The sequence below is a fragment of the Balaenoptera physalus genome (assembly GCF_965194825.1).
Source record: "Balaenoptera physalus genome assembly, chromosome: 11".
NCBI classification, from domain to species: Eukaryota; Metazoa; Chordata; class Mammalia; order Artiodactyla; family Balaenopteridae; genus Balaenoptera; species Balaenoptera physalus.
Genome location: NC_138896.1, coordinates 102,627,964 through 102,649,789, shown reverse-complemented (window position 1 = coordinate 102,649,789; position 21,826 = coordinate 102,627,964). Strand labels below are relative to the sequence as shown.

The 21,826-nt window shown below is 47.6% G+C and overlaps 1 protein-coding gene across 4 annotated transcripts in view; it reads right to left on the bottom strand.

Annotated features, from left to right (window-relative positions):
* Positions 1 to 3,012: 3,012 nt before the first annotated feature.
* Positions 3,013 to 21,826, bottom strand: part of LMCD1 (LIM and cysteine rich domains 1) — a 69,047-nt gene continuing 50,233 nt past the window's right edge. For 2 of the 4 annotated variants that reach the window (XM_082412360.1, XM_082412361.1), the window contains exons 5-6: positions 16,054 to 16,269; positions 13,636 to 14,309 (exon numbers count right to left, since the gene is read on the bottom strand). In XM_082412360.1, coding sequence (XP_082268486.1) covers positions 14,151 to 14,309; positions 16,054 to 16,269 — 375 coding nt within the window. In that variant the 3' untranslated portion in view covers positions 13,636 to 14,150. Of the gene's footprint in view, positions 3,220 to 13,635; positions 14,310 to 16,053; positions 16,270 to 21,826 lie in introns of those variants that run through there. The other 2 variants (XM_082412362.1, XM_082412363.1) reach the window with 2 other exon arrangements.

The following is a 21,826-nucleotide window of genomic DNA, read 5'->3' as shown; positions in this document are numbered from 1 at the left end:
GGCGGCTCAGCCGGGGTCGTGAGCCGTTTTCCTTGCCTCCTGTTAACACGTCCTCGTTGGTGTATGAGGCTCTGAAGTGTTGCCGGGCCAGCCAGTATTTTAATGTGGATTCTGTGAGAATGGAGGTCATATTTGCCTCTCGGTTCATTGAACTGCAGTCAAACTGGCTAACACAGGGTTTCTATGAGCCCCTGGGGACCGGGCCAATGTGGATGAAACTAATTGGGGTGGTGGGATTTTGTTTACTTCTAAATTGAGAGCAGAGGACCAAATTGAACTGCAGGCAGAATATGTGGGCAGAATTACAAGAAAACAAGAAAAATGAGTGTGTGTTTAGGATCAATTCCTCCTTTGCTTGCCAGCCTCAATTAAATTCTCTGAACTTTGGTCAAAAAATTACAAGGAAGACTACAAAAATAGTGACAAAAACATCCTTAATAACTGCTACTTGCTTCACCGGTTATCAGCACTGCTTTTACAGAGGAGGTGAAAGATCTCAGGACCAGGAACCAGGAAAACGGGCGTCCAGTCCCAGCTCTGCTACGTCCCAGCCGTGTGGTCCTGAGCAAGTCACAGTTCTCTTGGGGCTTCAGTTTCCTCATGTATAAAATCCCTACCACACAAGTTATCACCTCTCCTGGTTTGCCAGCTCTCCACCGAGTGACCCTCGGCTTGTTCCGTAACCTGTCGGAGCCAGAGTTTTATCATTTGCAAAAAGGAGATGAGTCACCCCTACTGCGGTGTAGGTACAACATGTGTGAAGGTCCCCAGAAACACTGCTTCTAGGCTGCGTTACAGTACGGTAATGCCTGCCTATTTGAACTGTCCTGACATTTTCCCCGGTGTAATCTTCCTTGGCTCCACACTGGATATCTGGCAATCTTCAGTGACACAGTCAAGGAAATAAACACAGTTGTTTTGAGCTTGCTTTTGCAAGAGCCACAGGGTTTGTCGGTTTGGGGGAAAAACAGGACTGAGCTAGCCCTTGCTAGTTATGTGAGGCCAGGAGCTGTGATGGTGTTTCACGTTGAGGATCCGTTGTCTCCTGATCGAGTCCGAGGTCGGTCAGACAGAAGGGGCGACCCCCAGGGTAGCTCCAGGTCCTTTTCAAGGCTAGCTCCCCTCCTGACATCAGCATCTTGGGTGGGATAGGGCCCCAGTCCTCTACCTGCAAGACCCTGAAACTGGCCTGGGAACCGGCTGCTCCGGGGCCAAAATGCTTCTCCACCTGGTTGGCTGGTTAAGAAAATCGAATGTGTGGAAAGTTCCCTCAATTCCCCTCTCATCCATCACCACGTGGGTTGTCTGGACAGAGCTTGGGTGGTAGTTTTCGCTTGCAGCGTGTGATGAAAGGCTGAGCTTGACGGGACTTGAAGGGGAGTCATGAACGTGACCTTTACAACCTGGGCCCAAATTGCCAGCCTCGTTTCAGGCCATTGGACGTTCCGGAGTCCTCTCCCCCAGTGACACCCCTTTCCGGCCCTCTGATTTGAACCACGTGGTCAAATAAATGGTCTGTTTTGCCTTCTCTTCCCTCCCAACGTCCTTCCTTAAGGAACTTCCAGAAGGAGATGGGACTGGCTTCTGCTCTTGCCTCTCAAGGATGAGCCTTAGGGCGCGATCTGGTCTAGAGCTTTCCCCCCTGGTTCCTGGGAGCCCTGGGGTCTGAGGGGAGGCCTCAGCTGTTGCCATCAGTTGGATGCGTAAGTGGATTGGGCGGGTCTCTGGCTGCCTGCCTCCTGCTCATGCTTACAGCCCTGCTTTAATTTATTTCATATACGAGGAAGCTGTATAAATATCATTGACATGAAGAGTTCGAAAAATGTTTGCACATGCCTGAGTTAGCCCATTATGGGCTGCTGAAAGAATGTTCATCTCAAACCGGATCAGGAGAAAGCCAGTATTTCTTCCGAGAATATCAGATAAGCAGGCTGTGCATGAATAGGGCTCTTCACGATGTACACAGATCCTTCCTATCCGATCTCCCCTTTGGTCCACAGCAACGCTGAGGCGTGGGCGGGGTGGATGCTCAGCCCCATTTTGCAGGTGATACTGAGGTGAGGGCGCTCCCGTGACTTGCCAGGGAGCAGGAAAGCCCAGGGCTGAGCTCAGGCTTTCTGCCTTCTGGGCCAGTTCCCTGTTGTCCCCTATCTAAGAACCCCCAAGAGAGAGGGCCCTGGCTAGAAAAAGTCTAGGTTAATGATGCTTGTGGGAATGCACCACCCCCACATGAGCTGAAGGCCATGGAGAAGCAGCAGAGGCAGGAAAAGCTGTCAAAACAGGGCACAGAAGGACGTTTAGATTCACAAAGGAAATTTCTATCTGTAAAGATAGCTCCTTGTCGCATAATTTGAAGAGGAGGACTCTTAATAACTGTTATTAATGGAGAAAGCTTGGCCTCAAACCTGCCTAACAAACCCTCCTAAACAGCTCTAGTTGACTGGACTTGTCCCGCTACCTTCCTGTAACTGCCCTGCCCCCATCCCCCAAAGCCCAAACCCCTTTGTTTTGTCTAAGGTGCTCCGTAAGCCTCATTCATCTGGCTGCCTTCTTGAGCCACAGTTTTCTTTGTGAACTCCTGGGCACAGGTATGCAATTAAAAGATTTTGTCCTCCTGTTAATCTTTCTTTCATCAGTTTGATTGGTGGGCCCCAGCCAGTGAACCTAAGATGGGTAGAGGGGAAAAGAATTCTTCCCTCCCCTACCTTAGTCTGCCAGCAGGGCCCAGATGCCAGGCCAGCAGAGAGATGGGTGCTGTCCTCGTCATCAGGAACCTCAGAAAGTTCCTCTCTGTATGCAGCAGCTGGGGTTGACTCCTCCGATGGGTCCTTTGGGGGCTGGGGTAATAGTGGGAGTTGTGTTTCCTCTTCCTAAACCTTTTCCTGCAACACTGCAGCTAGAGTGTTTGCAGAAGGGAGGAAGAACCCAGGTGTCTGGCCTCCAGATGTCACTGAATGCAAGTTCGTGTGCCTGACACACGCCGAGACCAAACAAACTGAAATGTCGGAGTTTGGAGCAGAGAAAGGTTTATTGCAGGGCCACGCAAGGGGCGGGGGGTGGCTCGTGCCCAGAAAACCCCAAATCCCTGAAGGGTTTCAGCAAAGCACTTTTAAAGGCAAGGTAAGGGAGGGGCGTGGTTGGTTGGTGCAGACTTCTTGGCGTTGGAATCCTTTGTTCTCGCAGCTGTCTACCTAGGTCGTAGGTCAGGTCATGATGTTCCTGTAAATTTCCAATAAGACAAATGTCATCCTCTGTTCTGCAACTTTTTACCTCTATATGAATGGAAAAGTGTTATAACCTTAAAGGTCAGAGCCTTGAGAATGGGCTATCCTATACATTTAAGGCCATAGGCAACATTCTTAACGGAAGCAAAAGCAATAGAGCACAAAGGTTAAAGTAAAAGAAACAGATCTAATAGGGAGTCAGATTTGTTCTTCCCTGTTACAAAGTTACTTGGGAGGGGGTATGACAACCCCTCTTCTTCCCTGCTGACAGGAAGCCCAGCGCTGCATGCATTTCTAATATGGTCCCTGGAATAATCATTCACGTCACCGCGCGGTTGCCCGCAGATGACTTAGCCTTTTGAATAAAAGCCATCTAGTTTTAAAGAATTAGAGAAAATATCTCTGGTACTTTTTTTTTTTTTAATTTTTATTTATTTATTTATGGCTGTGTTGGGTCTTCGTTTCTGTGCTAGGGCTTTCTCTAGTTGTGGCGAGCGGGGGCCACTCTTCATCGCGGTGCGCGGGCCTCTCACTATCGCGGCCTCTCTTGTTGCGGAGCACAGGCTCCAGATGCGCAGGCTCAGTAGTTGTGGCTCACGGGCCTAGTTGCTCCGCGGCATGTGGGATCTTCCCAGACCAGGGCTCGAACCCGTGTCCCCTGCATTGGCAGGCAGATTCTCAACCACTGCGCCACCAGGGAAGCCCTCTAGTTCTTCATTATAAATGGAACAGATAAGGTTCACCTTTGCTCTCTTTCTAAATACTATTCCTTTTCTCTTGGAAAGTTTCCTAGCATGGAGGAAGCCACATGGTGTCATAAAACCTTTGGAACTGGGTTTGCCTTTGGGATAGAAAGAAGTTTCCTAGAGTGAGCAGTGCCCCGACACCAGCGTGAGCTTGATCCCCAAGTCACTCTCCGTATGAAGCCGATGGCCGATTTTTAGGGCCATGTGTGCATTCTCCTGCAGGGTTCTCCCACCAGACGTTAGAAGGCAGTCACAATTTGGGCAAAATCTGGAAGATCTCACCCTAACTGGCAGGTGGACAGCATCTCAACGACCGAACCGAAACAGACATGTGTACCCATCAGAAGACACTTGACGCTCTGAATATGGAAGAAGCAATAAGAGTTAGAAGAAACGCCGGCCTCCAAGGCCATGGCGGGCTGCCAGGTATTTTCTGACTTCACACCAGTTCAGTGGACGCGTCTCTGGAGCCACGTAAACTGCTGTTCGTCCTTCCAACATGAGGTGTTTTCCTTTTAGGACGTGGGTGTTTCATTTAGAACATTTGGCATTTTCTTCCAGGTCCTTATTTTAACAATCTTTTGGTTTTAAAAAGTGCTTTCTTTAAAAAATGTGAATATGTAGGTGCAATCATGGCTCATTCCCTCAGGCCCACACGCTCATTTGGAACTTGTGATAATTCAGCCTGTGCTGAACTGATTCCTTTTAGGGAAGTTACACTGGTCATAAATGGTGGGAAAACCACTTTGGCGGGAGTAGGGCGTTGTGGTGGGTGGTGGAGGGGAGACGTGCAACTTCTGAAAGTCGACAACAATTTTCAATCTCTGGTTCCACGTGAATGCCGTCCGGCTACCAAAGCCAGCCATGCGGTTTCTCCTAGATGGAAAAGCGCTGGTTGCCCTGACCTAGAACTCTGGCTTGTCACAGTCTGTCGCGCTGTGACAGCAGCCAAAGAACACCATGTCTTAGAGCAGCGCCCTTGTAGGAAGACTTCCTTACGTGAGTTGTTTCCAGTTGATGTGATGTCACCTCATCCGTGGATTTTAGCTCACTGCACGTACCATCCGCTTAAGTGACAACTTTGTAGGGGGCTGGAGGGCGAAACTCAGCCACGGTAAACGTGCACTGTCACTCCAAGATGAGTCCCCTTTCTAGGAATGCCGTGTTTCCATTTCATGTGTACTTTGGAACCAAGGAAACAAGACAGTTAACCTCTACAGACTCACAGAGGACAGCACTTGACATTCACAACTCTGTGTGTGTGTGTGTATGTAGAGCAGGATGCTGAACTGTCTCTCTCAGTGGGTAGGTTGGTCATATTTGGGCATTCGTCAGAAGGTCTCAGATATTAGAAATAAGAAAAGGAAGTTTGCTGATGAACTTAAAATAAAAATACAAAATTAAAAACAACAGCAGAAAAAGAAAACCACTGTTTCCAAGAGTAGAGGAGATTCCAATTAAGCCATCTTCTTCCAAGGTCCGCTGTTGGGTAATACAAGCCACAGCGATGATGGAAGCCAGTACTTACTGAGCACTTACTGTGTGCCAGGGGCTGTTCTAGGTCTTTTAACATGCATATGCCCACTTAATCCTCAGAACAGCCCTGTAAAGGAAATGATATTACTATCCCCATTTTATAAAGGAGAAACTTGGGAACAAAGTGAAATGACTTATCTAAGTGACACAATGGAGTTGGGTTTAGACTTGAGGTACCTAGCTCCCAAGCCCGTGCCGTCAGTGGCTGTGCTTGCACTGCCAGACGTGTAGGATCTATTTGGTGAGCAAGGGAGAAAGACCAGGCCTCCTACTGACCTATTTGCAAGGAGGCTGGGGAGACTTTGGGAAGGAACGCAAGCTGGGATTCTGCTGGGCTGCAGGCGTGTCTGAGTAGATGATGGTCTGTTATTGGTTGCTCTCCTCTGATGGATTTTGATGCCATTAGTGCATAAACCACGTCTCCTTTTTCCACTATTGTATTTCCCAGGCCTAGCACAGTGCCTGGGGCATAGTAGGCCCTGGGTAAAAGCATGGTGAATGAGTGAATCAAAGAATGAACCAGTGAATGAGTTGCCTGTTGTTCGGAAGACAAACGTGGAGTCTGACATAAGTACAGTCTGGTCAAGGGCCACATCAGGCACACAGTTGGTTGAGACTCTGAACATCTGGAGGAATCAGCAAGGGCTTCCTGGAAGAGGGAGCGTTCCTGCTGAGCCTTGAAGTGGAGGCGGCTGAAGGGTGGCTTTTTGGGTGGGAACAAGCGCTGAAAGCTCAGTGTTTACAAGCTCTGGCCCAAGATGTCACAGACACGTCTCCTGCAGAGGGGACCACACAGGCAACATACTGAACAAACACCTTCCTCCTTGGCCTGGGGCTCCGGCTGGAGCATATTCTTCTGTCCAGCTTTGGCACAGATGGTCTCTTTGCACTGGCCAAAGATGCCCGCCCACCCGCTGGCTCCTGCTCCCTCTCCCCTTATCAGCTGAAGATGAACTCCACAGAGCTCTCCTGTCAAACGACGCACAAACCATTCCCTTGTAGGGCAAAGGCTTGCAATTCCTTGCAACAATATTTCATAATTTATATATTTGATTAAAACCCGGAACCTGTGCCAGCAGCCTGCATAATCCAGCATATTGGGATCATTAGCTGCTTGTGTCACTTTTCTATTTTAAAACTTTCCATATTTGAACTCATGGAAGTGCATCCTTCACATTTATTAAACTTTTCCCATAAAGACCGTTTAGTAAGTCTCCATCATCTTTCATGTAATTAAAAAAAAAAAGGTCCCAATAAAATCCTTTAGGGATTACCATTTTATGCAGACCTTTAAAAACATTTGGTCCTTTCTTGCCAGTAATTAAAAAAACATCAAGACAAATGAGAGTTTTAGTAGCGTGATAATTAGTTCAAGATGAGTGTTGTGACTTGGCTTCTACCCTTGCTGTTCACTGTGCTCCCCCGGGAGCCTGCATTCCCCAGTCCCGGGATGGTCTTATCCTTAGATTCCTTGGCTTGGTTCTCTTCCAGCTTCTCGAATTGCTCCTTCTCTGTGCTTTGCTCCTGTAGTTTTATCCGTCCTGCCTCTCTTTGCCCAGAAGGATTTCCTTTGCCACCTGCAGTTCTAACAGGGACTCTCTTTTCTACAAGGGGCCTGATTTACGTGATTTGGGGGTGGCTGTCTTGTCTTTTCCTTTTTTAATTAATTAGTTAATTTTTGGCTGCGCTGGGTCTTCATTGCTGTGTGCGGGCTTTTCTCTAGTTGCGGCGCGTGGGCTTTTCCTCGCGGTGGCTTCTCTTGTTGCGGAGCACGGGCTCTAGGTGTGCGGGCTTCAATAGTTGTGGCACACGGGCTCAGTAGTTGTGGCTCGCGGGCTCTAGAGTGCAGTCTCAGTAGTTGTGGGGCACCGGCTTAGCTGCTCCGCGGCATGTGGGATCTTCCCGGACCAGGGCTTGAACCCGTGTCCTCTGCAATGGCAGGTGGATTCTTAACCACTGCACCACCAGGGAAGCCCCAAGGGGTGGCTGTCTTTTCAAATCCCTTCTCCTCCCCTCAGGGGTTGGCTGGTTGGCACGTGATCAAGGCACTGCCGATCAGGGTACCCCAGCTGTCTGGGTACAATCATTGGTCAAGGGATAGGCACATGACACATGTTGGGCCAATCAAAGTCATTCCCAGAAAGCCCCAGAAAGAGACACTCCCCTTTCATTGGGCTCACTGGCTCCAATGGTGAATGTGACCTTTACTGGGTTCTGGGGGCCGCCATCTGCTACCATCTGGGCTGGTCTGCCTGAGGACGAAGCTGACATGGAGGAAAACAGAGGCGAGAGATGGAGAAAGGAAGCAGATTCTCAACGAGAACGTAGATTCTAGAATGTGGATTCCCTCCAGGTTTTTCTTTTCATTGTTGTTGTTTAAACTGGTTTGCATTGGACTTCCTTCCCTTGCAACAAGAGAGGCCTGGATAATATCTCTTCTGTCTGCAAGTCCAAATCCTTTCTGCTGTTTAAGAACCAAAGTTGTGGGACTTCCCTGGCAGTCCAGTGGTTGAGACTTCACCTTCCAATGCAGGAGGTGTAGGTTCGGGGAGTTAAGATACCACATGCCTCCTGGCCAAAAAACCAAAACGTAAAACAGAAGCAACATTGTAACAAATTCAATAACGACTTTAAAAATGGTTCACATCAAAAAAATCTTAAAAAAAAAAAAAAAAAGAACCCAAGTTGTCCCAAACTCAGACCAAAGAAGCACTGTATGCGTTTTGCACTAGATACGTGCAGATTCTATTATCATAGAACCGAGGGAATCGGTCCAGGAGATCATTTCGCTTCAAGCTAGTAGCATCTGAATGAACACAGATCATGGTTGAGAAGAGGGAGCAAACACACTTCTTCCTTCAACAGCACCATCTCCAGGCTCAGCTCGTCAAAGGCACGGGTGGTCTGCACACATAACATGGCACCCTCTCAGCTTCCATGGAACTGTCTCATATTTGAAGCCAAACTTTTGGAGCCAAAGTCTGAAAACCCAGTGAGTCAAACACTCATGTCACTATCGCCTGTGTCCCCCCCAGACAGACTTGTTTAAACGTCCAGATGAACCAGGGGGTGTAATGGCTTCAGAAATGTTTAATTCACTCAAGCTAAAATGTGAAACATCTTGGGTATTAGTCCCATTGTTTCTGAAGAGAAACTATATGGTGAAGAAATGTATTACACAAGTAATAAATGTATAACCCAGCATAAAGAAGAAGGAAATTGTCTCATGTAACAAGAAAGCCAGAACTAAGTTCACTGGCTTGATGATATAACCAAGGATCTAGACTCTGTTTAAGTCTCAGCTCCATCACTCTTAGCTTATTAGCTTGGTTCACTTGTCTCTTCAAGGTTCTAAGATGTTCCAACCTGACAGCACCCAGTTTACGAAGACGAGACTCCTTGAGAAATGGCTGAATCCAAAACTGGGGCCGGAGAAGTATCAGATGAGCTGAGAGCTCCTTGTGGTGCCAGAATGTAAAATTATGTTCAAAGGATGATGGGGACCTGTTAAAAGGACATAATAGCCAGCTTGTAAAAGCTTTCGTTGGCCAAATTTGGGACAGTTTGAACATCAAAATAAATAATGATAATAATAGATTATAAACAATTTAATAAAATAGAAATCCATGACTCCAAACTGATATAAAATATGAATAAATACGTAAATAGGGAGGAAACAGAGCTTTTCCTTATAGTAGAATGCTAACTAATAAACATGGAAGGAATGATTGAATTAGAAAAAAAATCAACATTTGGTAACTGTCATAGTAATAATTCAGTCAAGAAACCTCAGTGGATACTGACCACCTATGGGTGGAATTTTGATGAGGAACAGGATATTAACATAGTCTCAAAGTACCTTCCCACAAAATGCTCATTAAACACAAAGGGAAAAGGAGTAACTTGACAATGGAAAAATTTAGTATAATCAAGTGTTGAAAATTAATAGCAACACTAATGGAACAAATAAAAATCTTGTATTATCTGGTAGGAGGCAATGAAAAGAAAACAGCATCACTTCCCTGGCCTTCCTGCCAAAAAAGCATAACCTGAATCTAATTATAAGAGGATACCACACAAAGCCAATTTGATGGACATTCTACTCATTATGTAGCTTTTAATCTTTTAAGATGTTGAGATCATAACTGTCAAGGAAAGAACTAGGAGCACTTCCCAATTGAAGAAAACTAAAGAGACAAGTTAACTAAATGCAGTGCATAATCCTGGACTGGATCTTTTTTTTTTTTTTTTTTTTTTTTAAATAAATTTATTTATTTATTATTTGTTTTTGGCTGTGTTGGGTCTTCGTTTCTGTGCGAGCGCTTTCTCCAGTTGCGGCAAGTGGGGGCCACTCCTCGTCGCGGGGCGCGGGCCCCTCACTATCGCGGCCCCTCTTGTTGCGGAGCACAGGCTCCAGACGCGCAGGCTCAGTAGCTGTGGCTCACGGGCCCAGTCGCTCCGCGGCATGTGGGATCCTCCCAGACCAGGGCTCGAACCCGTGTCCCCTGCATTAGCAGGCAGACTCTCAACCACTGCACCACCAGGGAAGCCCGAGGATCTTTTTTTTTTTTAATAAAAGACATTATTGGGACAACTGGTGAAATTGTTATAAAAGACCTTATTGGGACAACTGGTGACGGGGATCTGAAGATTATATTGGTAGAATGTTAATCCCTAATTTTGATGGTTGTTTCATGGTTAGGTAGGAGGATGTCCTTGTTTGTAGGAATTACACACTGAAATATTGATGGGGTGATGGGGCATAGTGTCAGCAACGCCCTCAAATGGTTCAAGAAGACAAGTCCTTTGTTCTCTTCTTGTGGCTTTTTTTCTAAGTTTGAAATAATGTCAAAAGAAAAAGAAAGTAGGGCTGTTCCCTCCAGAGCAGCTCTTTTCATCAAGGAAGAGAATATTTCTAAGCAGCTCCCCAAAGGTGAAGCCCCGTTGGCCAGACTTGAGTCACATGCTGTTCCTCTAGCTGCAGAAGAGGCTGGGAAGGTGAGTTTGTATCGCGGGAAGTGGGCTCTCCCCACAGAGAAGAAGGAAATGGGGCGGAGAATGGCTGCACATAGGCAGCCGACGGTGTGTGTCTGCCTCATTCTGAAGTTTTCATAGTTGATTTAGGCCCTTTTGGAACCCAGTGCCGTGAGCAACAGTGAATCATTGAAGGGCCCTCGGCTGTTCATTCTTTGATTTTGTTGCTAGGCATTATTCTAAGGCTTGGAGACTAAAGATGAGGAGAGTATTTTCTCAAGAAGTGCATGGGGGAGCCTTTCTCAAACTAATATTTATAGCACAGTAGAATCAGTGCAATTATCGCCGTAAGCCTGGGGTATTTTGAGAGCACAGATGAAGGGCAAGGGCACCTATCACACCCTTGTAGGGAGGGTGAGGCTGGAGAATGGGAGTGATGAGAATGGCAGCTGTGCTTCCTGCTGACATGGGGGATAAAGCATGCAAGAATTAACGCTCTTACATTGCAGAGCATATGTCTTTCCAATTTTGGTGCAGCGTCCCACTCAGTGATGGCAGCCCCATGGAAGAGGCAGTAATAGGGCACCGTGTGGGGAACTCCAGGCAAAGAGAACAGCCGGAGCAGCGGGCAGAGGTGGGGAAGGCTGGGTCACATAGAGGAACCTGCGTGCTATGCATTTGGCTTCTGAAAAGGGAGCAGTAAGCAAGGTGGGTTGGGGCCGGGAAAATTAAGAAACTTGATTGCAAAGCTAAGAAGCTTTGACTTTCTCCCATGTGTGCACAGGGAGCCCCTGTTCTGTAGAGAAGAGTGCATGGCGAGGATGTGTTTCTCAAGGGTCCAGCTAAGTAGTGTGTGGACAGGGTGAGATCGTGGCAGGGAACCTCACCAGGAGATCGTTGTCAGTCTGGGCAGAAGATGTTCAAGGTGAAATACAACGTTGGGGATGGAAGGAAGAGGTGATGGGAGAGAGGACTGCACTGAGTGACCATCAGAGGGGAAGCAGGGTGTCAGAGAGGATTCGGTGTTCCAAGTGCAAGGTGGGTGTCATTAGTAGACACCAGGAAGGCAGGAGCACGTTCTGGGTGGCATCCACTGAGGTCTGTGGGGGACATTACTCCTGTCCACAGTGGTGTGGACAGAGGCACCAGGACAAAATCGATCAGGCATCACACTGGGGTTTCAACAGAGGAGAGATCATGTATCCCATAATCTCTCTGTCCCGCCGTTACCAACCCCTGCTGAAAACTCTCGGGAGGCTCCCCGTTGCTCGTAGGACAGAAACCGGTCTTTTCTGTTGCCCACAAAGCTGGTGACCCGCTTGTGCCTCAGCATCCATCCTCCCTCTGTGGACCTGCCACACCCATCTTCTTTCCGTCCCGTTCCTGGTCACCACTGTATCTCCAACAGCAATAAGTAGATATTGAATAAACTGGTGCTGCTTCAGCCACAGGGCCTTTGCACATGCCATCCATGCATCCATCTTTAACCATCTTCCTTTCCCTCTTTGGCTACTCGGAGTCTACTGCCCTTTAGATGTCAGTTCAAGTGTCACTTTCCCAGGAGTACCTTTCCTGACATCCCTGATTAGGTCCAGTCTTTTGCATTCGCTTTATAGAGACCCGATTCCCCACCCCCCCACCTTTATACCATCCATAGAAGCAGTAATTTTATGTCAACTTGTGGGAATATTTGCCCGAGGCCCATCTCCCACACAGACTGTAAAGTCCAGGGGCACAGTTCTTTCTGTGAGCCCTGTACCCCCCTGTACTCAGCATGCGAATTGGAATTCTGTAGTGCTCAGTGAATATTTGTGGAATGAATGAATGAGGGAATGAACAAGTGCATATTCCATTGGCGCTTCAGGGAGGGCTGCTGAGAAGCAGGTTATGTTTCAGAAGCTCCTTCTAGGACAGATAGAATTTCTGTAGAAGGAATTGGTCTTCAAGGACCCAGCACAGACCAGGGCAGTGGTGGCGGGGGAGAGGGTCTTGATCAAAAGGAGTTTCTGAATGTTTAAGTGAAATAGGGAAATCGAAATCTAGAGAAAGAAAGGGTTTTAAGACCAGAAGGACAGTTAAGCCAAGTGTTGGAAGCACTCACACGTCAGGGTGAGGACTTGGTTGTTAAGTTGAGGGGCAACAGGGATCCTGGAAGGATGGGTCCGAAAGCTCCTCTTTTAGCAGGTGGACATGGCAGAGAAACACGGGGGCTGGAGAGATGAGCTGGAAGCAGAAAACCACCTGCGAAGGATAGGGCAATAGCTTTCGTCCAACTTGCAAAGCACATGAATGGAGGTATTGTAGACGAGGTAATGCGAGCAAAATTTGGGTGGTGAAATTAAAGAAACTGGGCAATAGATGGGCAGTTTAAGAAAAGAGAGGCCAGGACTTCCCTGGCGGTCCAGCAGTTAAGACTCTGCGCTTCCAATGCAGAGGGCGCGGGTTCGATCCCTGGTTGGGGAACTCATGGCGTGACCGAAAAAAAAAAAAAGGAAAGAGAGGCCGTGGTGATGAGACTGTGAGCTCCTACGCCTCAGGTCTTTTTCACCCTTATCTCCCCAGTAGAAAAAGAAAGGTCTTTTTTCTGAAACTGTGCGGAGGAAACGAATTTGGAGACTGTAAATGCACAGAGAGGCCATAAAAGAGAGACAGTCTCACCCAGAGAGCTATTCCGTTCGGCTCATTCAGTGTTCTGTTGGCAACGTTTAAAAAAGGGAGCGATTTCTCATAAAATCCACATTTCTTCAGGTTGGCCTGCACTGGTCACCGTGTCCCATGTGGCACCCGTTGGTTGCGCTTAGGTGGCCCTGTTTGGCTGCTCTGAGTCCCCTGCCTGGTCTTACACCCAGAGGGGCTCACTCATCACCTGCCGGGGCTTGGAGAACACCTGAGTTGCTGCTCCCCAGTTTTCAAGAGGCTGCTTTTAGGTGTCCCGTGAAACGTTTCCATCAGTGCTCGCGGTGTACCCAGAACTGGGGGGATGGGAGTTCTGCCCCGAGGACCTTCAGTCCCCAAAGGAGTCTGATGAGACACAATTGATGAAGAGACACCGGCATTTCCAGTGCCTTCCGCTAGCACCAGCACTCAGGATCTTGGGGCAAAACAGATGCCGTGAAATGACTGCCAGGTGTAAATAATGAGATCAGGGCATGTGCGAACTTCGTAAAACTTTTATTGATATATTTATCATGCCAACATTTTTTTATTTAAAATTCAAATTCCATTTGAAAGGGAGGCAACAAACGAGCGTTGGGATCCCAGGTGGCTCCTGGAGGAGCCCCCAGGTTCACGAGAAAGCACGCATATCCTCCAGCTATGTGATTTGATCACTCAGAGTTGCATTCTGGGAAACTCCTCCTAGAGAGCCCGGGCAGGATGTGTTTCGTGGGTAGCTGGGAAACAACAACAGCAACAAAAACAAAATAACCGCATCCTAAGACTTCTCAGAACGTCTCCGGCTTTGAAACTATTGACCCTCAAGGATCCCTCCCCACCCGATCTAGAATATGTGTGTGTATATATATATATATATATATATATATCCACTGAAAAAAGATCACTGTTTTTGTCACTTGTTGGCTGTCTCGCCAGACCCGTAGGATGGCCTTGGCACACTTGGCTCTACTTCTCGGTGGGATCCTGTGGACTCCAGCCGTGGGTGGACAGCCCTTCAGGAGCGTTTGGACTTGCTGCACGTTGGGCACAGGAGCTGACCCTTGGTGATGATGTACGCCCGGCCACCCAGCTGCTGCTCGCAGCCCTCACAGACGAAGTGCTTTCGGTGCCAGGCCAGGTCTTCCACGCGCTGGAAGTCCTCTGAGAATATTATCTGGGGAGGGGAGCAGAAGAATCGTACAGCTCAGGTTTTGTCCCTAGTAGACAGGGCATGGGAGACAAGCTGTAAGATGGTGGTCCCTCGTCCCCCGTTCTTGTTTTGACCTTTCAGTGCCTCAGTGGAGAAATCTGACATAAATCTAAGACAGTAAGTACAGTATTTGGCGAAGGTCATGGTTGCATCTTAGCTTCTGGGTTCAAAAAAAAAAAAAAAAATCCTCCGCTATTGACAGATTTTACGTATCTGGCATCTATGATGCTGTCTGGGCCAAATCCAAAGCCCGGTTGTGCTCTGAGACGGAATTACATACCCCAGTGAAGATAGCCTAACGGTAGCTGAGCGACCAATGGCCAGTCTTGAAGAGCAAGAACACCCAGAGTCACTTGGGCTTGGAATAAAGTAACACTTTGGAACATCTATACAATCTGGTGAGGAACCAGAGAGCAGAACAGCATACTGGTTAAATGTGCTTTCTGATTTTGGGGTCAAACAGGGACCAGGTGTGTGTTTTCACTTAAATACCAGCTGCATGACTTTGGGCAAATTACTCAACCTCCCTGTGCCTCAGTTTCCACATCTGTAGGATGGGGATATAAATACTACCCGTCCCATGGGGTTTTATGAGTGCTGCGTGTGTTGCTACAGATGGAGTACTCGGAATGGTAACAAAGTCAGTGCTGTGTGATTATCACTGGCCTCTCTGAGCTGCACTTTTCTCAAATGTCAAGTGGAGATAAGGCTTCTCTCTCCCTGAAAGACTGTTGTGACATGTAAACGGTACATCACATACAACGTCTGTAGCACATTAGGATGAGGTGGTGTTACCGCGAGCATACTGTTGTCCTCACAGAAATGAGGTGGGTGGGACCAGGCCCTCTGACAGCCCTTTTCCTTCTGTAACATCCTTGCTCACACAGTTATGAGGTAGGAGGATTACAGGCTCTTAACTTCACACGGAGACCAACACGTGAAAGGTGGGAGGAGGCAGATATTGGCTTAAAGTGAGGACGACATTTCTAACCCTCGTATGTGCCAAAGATGAAGGTAGTGAGTTTCTCGTCACCAAAGGCATGCAAGCAGTAGTTATAATTGTCATAGCCATTATTGTCACTATTCATACACCTTAGAGTTTCTCTAGTCTAAACCCATGTTGGAGAGCTGAACCCCTTTCACAGCATCTCTAACTGTCGGATTGTGTTATGTTAATGCGACATGATTTTATTGTATCATCTCGTATTACATTATCCTAAGACTCACAGCAGCTTCCACTTGTTAGTTACTCGGGCCCCGTGCCAAGCATTTTCAGGCATGATCTCATTTATCCTCACAGCAATTCCATGGGATGGGCACTGTTACCCTCCCATTTGGTAAGTTATAAAACTGAGGCACAGGAGTTAGGGACCCACATGCCTCACAGATGCAGAGCCAGGTTTGAATGTGGGCCATCTACCTCCTGGCGGCACCCCATAATGTTCTTCTGAGCCCTTACTTAGTGCCAAGCCTTGTGCCAAGGATGAGACTTGACAGGTCCTCTGTGTCTGACCCATCTCAACAGGCCTGGGGGTGGGAACTAATTTCTGCCCCACTTTGCAGATGGGAAAACAGAGGCTGAGAGTGTGAAAGGGGATCTGAGCCTCAGTTTTCCTATCTGTGGATCACATCATCACGAAGCCACACTCCCCTGGGCCTCTGGGTCCCCTCCTGCAGTCTGGGGGTGCCCCCCCCCACTGGTCCTCACCTCGTCACAGCCGGAGCACCGGGGCCGCAGGCTCTCGCAGTAATGACGGCCACACCAGGGCGCCCCGTCCTTCCAGAAGTAGATGAGGTCCACCAGCGGCTCGGAGCACTTGGTGCACACGAAGCAGGCAGGATGCCACTGCTTGCTGTAGCCTGCCCTGTCCGAGTAGACCACAGGGCTGTCGGCGGGGGCCACCCCCTTGCAGAGCTCACAGACCTGGAAGGGTGGGGGAGGACCCCCAGGACACAAGGTAGTCAGGAGTGCATCGTGACCTGGGTTCGAGTTTCGACTCCAGTCTCTTTACTTCCTGGGTGACCTTGGGCAAGTGACTGTACCTCTCTGTTCCTCAGTTTTCTCATCTGCAAAGTGGGATAATAATAATACTGCCTACCTAGTAGGTAGTTGTGCGGACTCAATAAAGTATCGGTTTGGCCATGAAGTTCAGTTGGCTTTTTCTGTAAGATCTTATGGAAAAGCCTGAATGAACTTTTTGGCCAACCCAGTATTTGTTTAGCACAGTCATTCTCACACTTTTTGTTCTCAAGACCCTTTAGACTCTTAAAAATTTTTGAGAACCCCAAAGAGTTTTTGTTCATGTGGGTAATAGCTATTGATATTTACCATACAAGAAATTAGAACTGAGGAAAAAAATTAAGTAACTATTAATTCATTAAAAAATCGTAAACCAACAGCATGTTAACATAAATATTTGTAATTAAAAATAACTATATTTTCCAAAACAGAAAAATTGAGTCAGAGTGTGGCATTGTTTACATTTTTGCAAATCTCTAAGGGCTGGCTCAGTAGAGGATTTCTCAATTCTTATAACTGTTTTGGCTTTTCATCATTTGCATTATGTGGTTTTCTTTGAAATACATGAAAAAAATCTGACCTTACACTGATTAGAAATTGAAAAAGGGAGGCAGGCATTTTAAAGAGCCTTTCTAGATAACTGTGGCATATTTTTCTTTGCTATTACATCAAAATTAGACAAGTGTTAGTTTCTCAAAAGTTAGTTAACGTGGAGTCTGGAACCATATCCACCAACCTTTCATCCCGGTTACATTAAAACCCACTGGTCCACCTTGTACTTTGAATGGATCTTTTACCTATGTAGGATTAATTTTTAATAAACTTAAAATTTTAAAACAGTTTTCGACTTACAGAAAAATTGTGGCGATAGTACAGAGAATTCTCATATACCCCGCACCCGCTTTCCTCTCTTCTTAGCATCTTACGTTAATATGGTGTACTTGTCACAATCAATTAACCAGTATTGATATGTTATTATTAACTGAAGTCCAAACTTTATCCAGGTGTGCTTAGATTCTACCTACTGTCCTTTTCCTCTTGCAGGATGGGATCCAGGATCCCGCATTACAGTAAGCGATCACGTCTCCTTAGGCTCCTCTGGGCTGTGACAGTTTCTCAGACTTTCCTTGTTTTTAATAACCTTGGAGGAGTACCAGTCAGATATCTGGTAGACTGTCCCTCAGCTGGGATTTGCCTGATGTTATTATCATGACTGCATTGGGCGGAAGACCACAGAGCTAAACGGCCGTTCTCATCACGTCCTATCCAGACGACATCCTCGATCTGTAAAATCTTTCCAGTCATTTTGGAGTTCTCACCTGCTCCTCAGAACTCTGATGATGAGGATGATGCTGGCCGTCATCTCCCTGGGGCAGTTGTGTGTCCAGCTCAGGTGTTTTCCCTCCTGACTGACACCCTTACGGAAACCCGAGAGAGTTACTTTCCCTTCTAGACTTATCTCCCTTTTAAGGAGACCTATATTTCCCCCCAGACATGGCCAAACCCAGGTTCACGGAGATGCAGTGATTGCTGAGTAGCAATAGCTGACAAGAGGCAAAGCTGGGATTTGAACACAGGCCAAGCCTGACCCCAAAGCCAAGGTTCTTTCTGCTCCACCGTGCGGCCTTTCCATCAGAGTCAGCAAACTACGGCCAAACCCGGCCTCTGCCTGTTCTTGTAGGACCCATCAGCGTCAAATGGGTTTTACATTTGAACTCTAATTTAGTGAAATGTTTTCTCCCAAAAAAGAATTCCATTTTTCTCATAGTAGACCGGGGTTTTGGACTGAATGGTGCCCCTCCCCCAGTTAACATGTTGAAGCCCTGACCCCCAATGTGACTGTATTTGGAGATGGGGCTTTTAAGGAGTTAACTGAGTTTAAATGAGGTCATTAGGGTGGGGCCCTAATCAAATAGGACTGGTGTCCTTATAAGAAGAGAGACCAGAGATGGATGGCTGTCTCTTTCTCTCTCTGGGTGTACACAGAGGGGAGACCATGTGAGGATACAGTGAGAAGGTAACCCTCTGCAAGCTAGAAAGAGGGGTCTCCCCAGAACCCAACCCTGCCAGCACCTTGATCTTGGACTTCCAGTCTCCAGAACTGGGAAAAAAAAATACATTTCTGTTGTTTAAGCCACCTGGCCTGTGATATTCTGTTATGGCAGCCTGAGCTAGCTAATACGGCCTGTATTACAAAAACCTGTCTTAATTATACTACTGTATTTTGAATTTCAAAAAAAAATTGTGGATATTTATTTTCTCTCTTGTTACATAAAGTACCTATGTGATATCATCAACTCCAGCTCTTGGTCCACAACACCTGAGAGATAGATCACCTGGCCCTCTACAGAAAATGTTTGCTGATCCCTGGCTTGAGATGAACACTCTGTCTTACTAAGCACAAATTATGTGCCAGCCCAAATAGAGATATTTATTGTTTTGCTATGTAAAGATGAATAGGCATATATTCAGAGCCTAAACACTTAGAATTCTTCACATACTTTAACTGCATACTTAATATACTCTTGTATATGAAGAGGAAATAGAAATTAAAATGGTGGCAATTGGGGAAAGAAAACCAAATGACCAAATATGTCCGCGTACTGAGTGTGGTCCCTAAGCACAGTCGTGGTTGAGCTCGTGTCAGGTGAGGAACGTGTCTGGTTAACTGCTCCCGGCTGCCTGACGACGATGTTCCTTAGCACGTGCTGGGTTTTTGGGTTCAGTGATGCCCACAGGAATGACGGGTGTGAGTCCTTCACCAAAGTGAAACCCTGTGCCTCTGCATGTGACTGAGCCCCAGCTCACCTGGAACTCGTCAGAGGGTCTGAACCAAAAATAGGTGTGGGGAGTTCCCTGGTGGTCCAGCGGTTAGGACTCCACGCTTCCATACCAGGGGGCACGGGTTCGATCCCTGGTGGGGGAACTGAGATACCGCAAGCCTCACAGTGTGGCAAAAAATTAAAAACAAACAAACAAAACAAACCAAAAATAGGTGATGGATCCGCGTTCATTGACTGTCACGTCTCCAGAAGTGTAAACTGTCTGGTGAGGGCTATTTGAGAAGCAAGTGAATTTTCTGTCTGTTGGTCTTACTACATTTCATCGAATGAAATTTCCAGCCCCTTTCCTCCCACACAGAAGGGGCTTACTGTCCATCCACCACACCTGGTCGAGTATCACCAGGATACATCCGTGGGGCGCCTGAGTCCAAGTTTCCAGGTGTGCCTAACACAGAAGTGGGGAAAGGGAGGGATATAAATGCACCTGGATGTGTCTGGTGGGTACCAGCAGGCGCCCGCGACCCACAGAAGGAAACAGAGGGATGTGAGGTCAGGAAGCAGTTTGGAGGTGATCACGGTGACTCTGAACTGTGGGTTGGGACTTCACTTTGGAGGTAATGGGAAGCCATTGCTGGCTCTGGAGGCCGGGAGTGCTGGGGTGTGGTTTGTACTGTGGGGAGATAACTCTGGGAGCGCTGTCTGAAAGGGCTTTGTCAGGAGCCTCTCTGGGGAGCGTCTCTTCCCTCGCTGTCCCCCAGCATCCCTGGCTGTGCACCCTGTTACCATCAGTAGCCAGTCCTTTTTTAAGCAAACAGTGTCATTGACATGTTATGAAAACATGCTGTCAGAGTAATGAGTCCTGTCAACAGGCATCAGGAACCAATTTCTTCTTCTGGCCTCTGAGCTATTTTCCATGCCCCCTTCCCTGTGGTCTCAAAGGACAAGAGATCTGACAGTGTCTTGGCTCTGTCAGCTGGTGGCCCCTCAGCCACTAGGGGCAGCCTGACAACCAAGAGTCAGACTGCCCAGCCTGCCTGGGTCCTGTGATCCTGGTCCTGCCTTTCTCTGCACAAACTTATTCTCCTACCATCCTTGGAAGGGAGGTTTACAGTTTCTAAATTGCAGTGGATGGTTGAGAGGGGGGCTAGCTGTGTGACCTTGGGCAGGTTACTCAACCTCTCTGCACCTTAGTTTTTTCACCTGTCAAATAATACTCGGAACATCACAGGTCTGTTGCATGGATTAAATGAGATAATAGAATTAATGAACTTTACAAGGGTTCAGTAATAATTAGCGAAAATCTCCTGTTATCCCTACGAAGCCCTCCTTATAGAAAGTTGAGGAGCTAAATCCATGTCCTAAGATGACAAAGACGTCGAAGGCAGGATCTGTTTCTGGTTTGTAGGCCTGGGTTCCTTTCAGTAGCACCATGAGCACGTAGATTGGCAGGAGGTCATTCCTCCCACCCATGAGCTCTGTGTTTTTTCCATCTCTGTTCTTTCCCTCTGTGCAAGGCCAGAGAATCAAGTCATGTGAGTTTCATCTTCTCACTACCCCAGACTCAGCTACAATCAGTGCCCGCCTTGGTGGGCCTGCTCCTCTCCCTCGCCCATCCCACCCCCTCCAAGACAGCGTTCTCAGCCTCGAGTCTGCCCCAGCATGCCTAGAGGGCTGCTCAAACAGAGTGCTGCACCTCCCCACCCCGAGTGTCTCATCAGTAGGTCTGGGAGGGGGCAGGGGAATTTTCAGACTCCCAGGGGATGCTGGTATGGTCAGGGGACCGCACTTTGAGACCCGCTGTCATAGAGTGTTTGAACATGACCTTATATAAAAACTCAGCACAAATGACATCACCAATTAGGTTCCGTTACAGCAAAAGCCAATTTGAATTCCTGGGATGCTTAAATTCTAGACTATTTTGAAGAAAGCCCAATGTGGTCATTCCCAGGTGACTTCCCCTCTGGAGGAGCCACTTTTGGTCGAGTAGAAGTGCTTTGGAGCTAGGCTAAAAGGCACAGAGAAGACCATTGATCGTTAGCATGTCAGTGGGTTCTCATTCAGACTCCCAACTGTCTAAAACTAGAGCCTTCTCATGGGAATCTGTCCAGCCTTTGCCACGTAACCTAGTTTGCAGACTCTGGTCCCTCCGGGGGAAGGAGCTGTAGCACAGACCTTTCATAGGTAGAACACATGTGATGTTTCTTCTGGTGCCACTTAAGTTTTGTCTTGCCCTGTTCAAATGGTGAGAGATTCTTTATCACAAGCGTCTAAATGAAACAGTTTGTATATTCTGTACTTTGGGCCTTTGTAAACACTTGCACTGAGAAAGCTGAGGAGCATTCTAGATTCAGCTGCCTCCAAAGCTCAGACCCTGCAGGGCTGGGGTTCCCTCCGCCGTGATGTGTGGAAATGATGCCGGCAACTTCCTGGACCCTCCTCCAAGCAATACCCACATTCCCTTTCTTTGCATATGGTCCCGCCTTAGTAACTCGCTTCTGTAGAACAGAATGTGCTGGAAGGGATGCTGTAGATCCCTGAGGTAGGTCATAAAGGCAACACAGCTTCCACCGGCTCTTTCTTGGGAGTCCTGAGGCCCGCATCCTAGGGCAGCCACACGGAGAAAACACAGAGATAGAGGGAGAGGCCGGGGCCCCTGCTGGTCCAGCCCTAGCCGTATC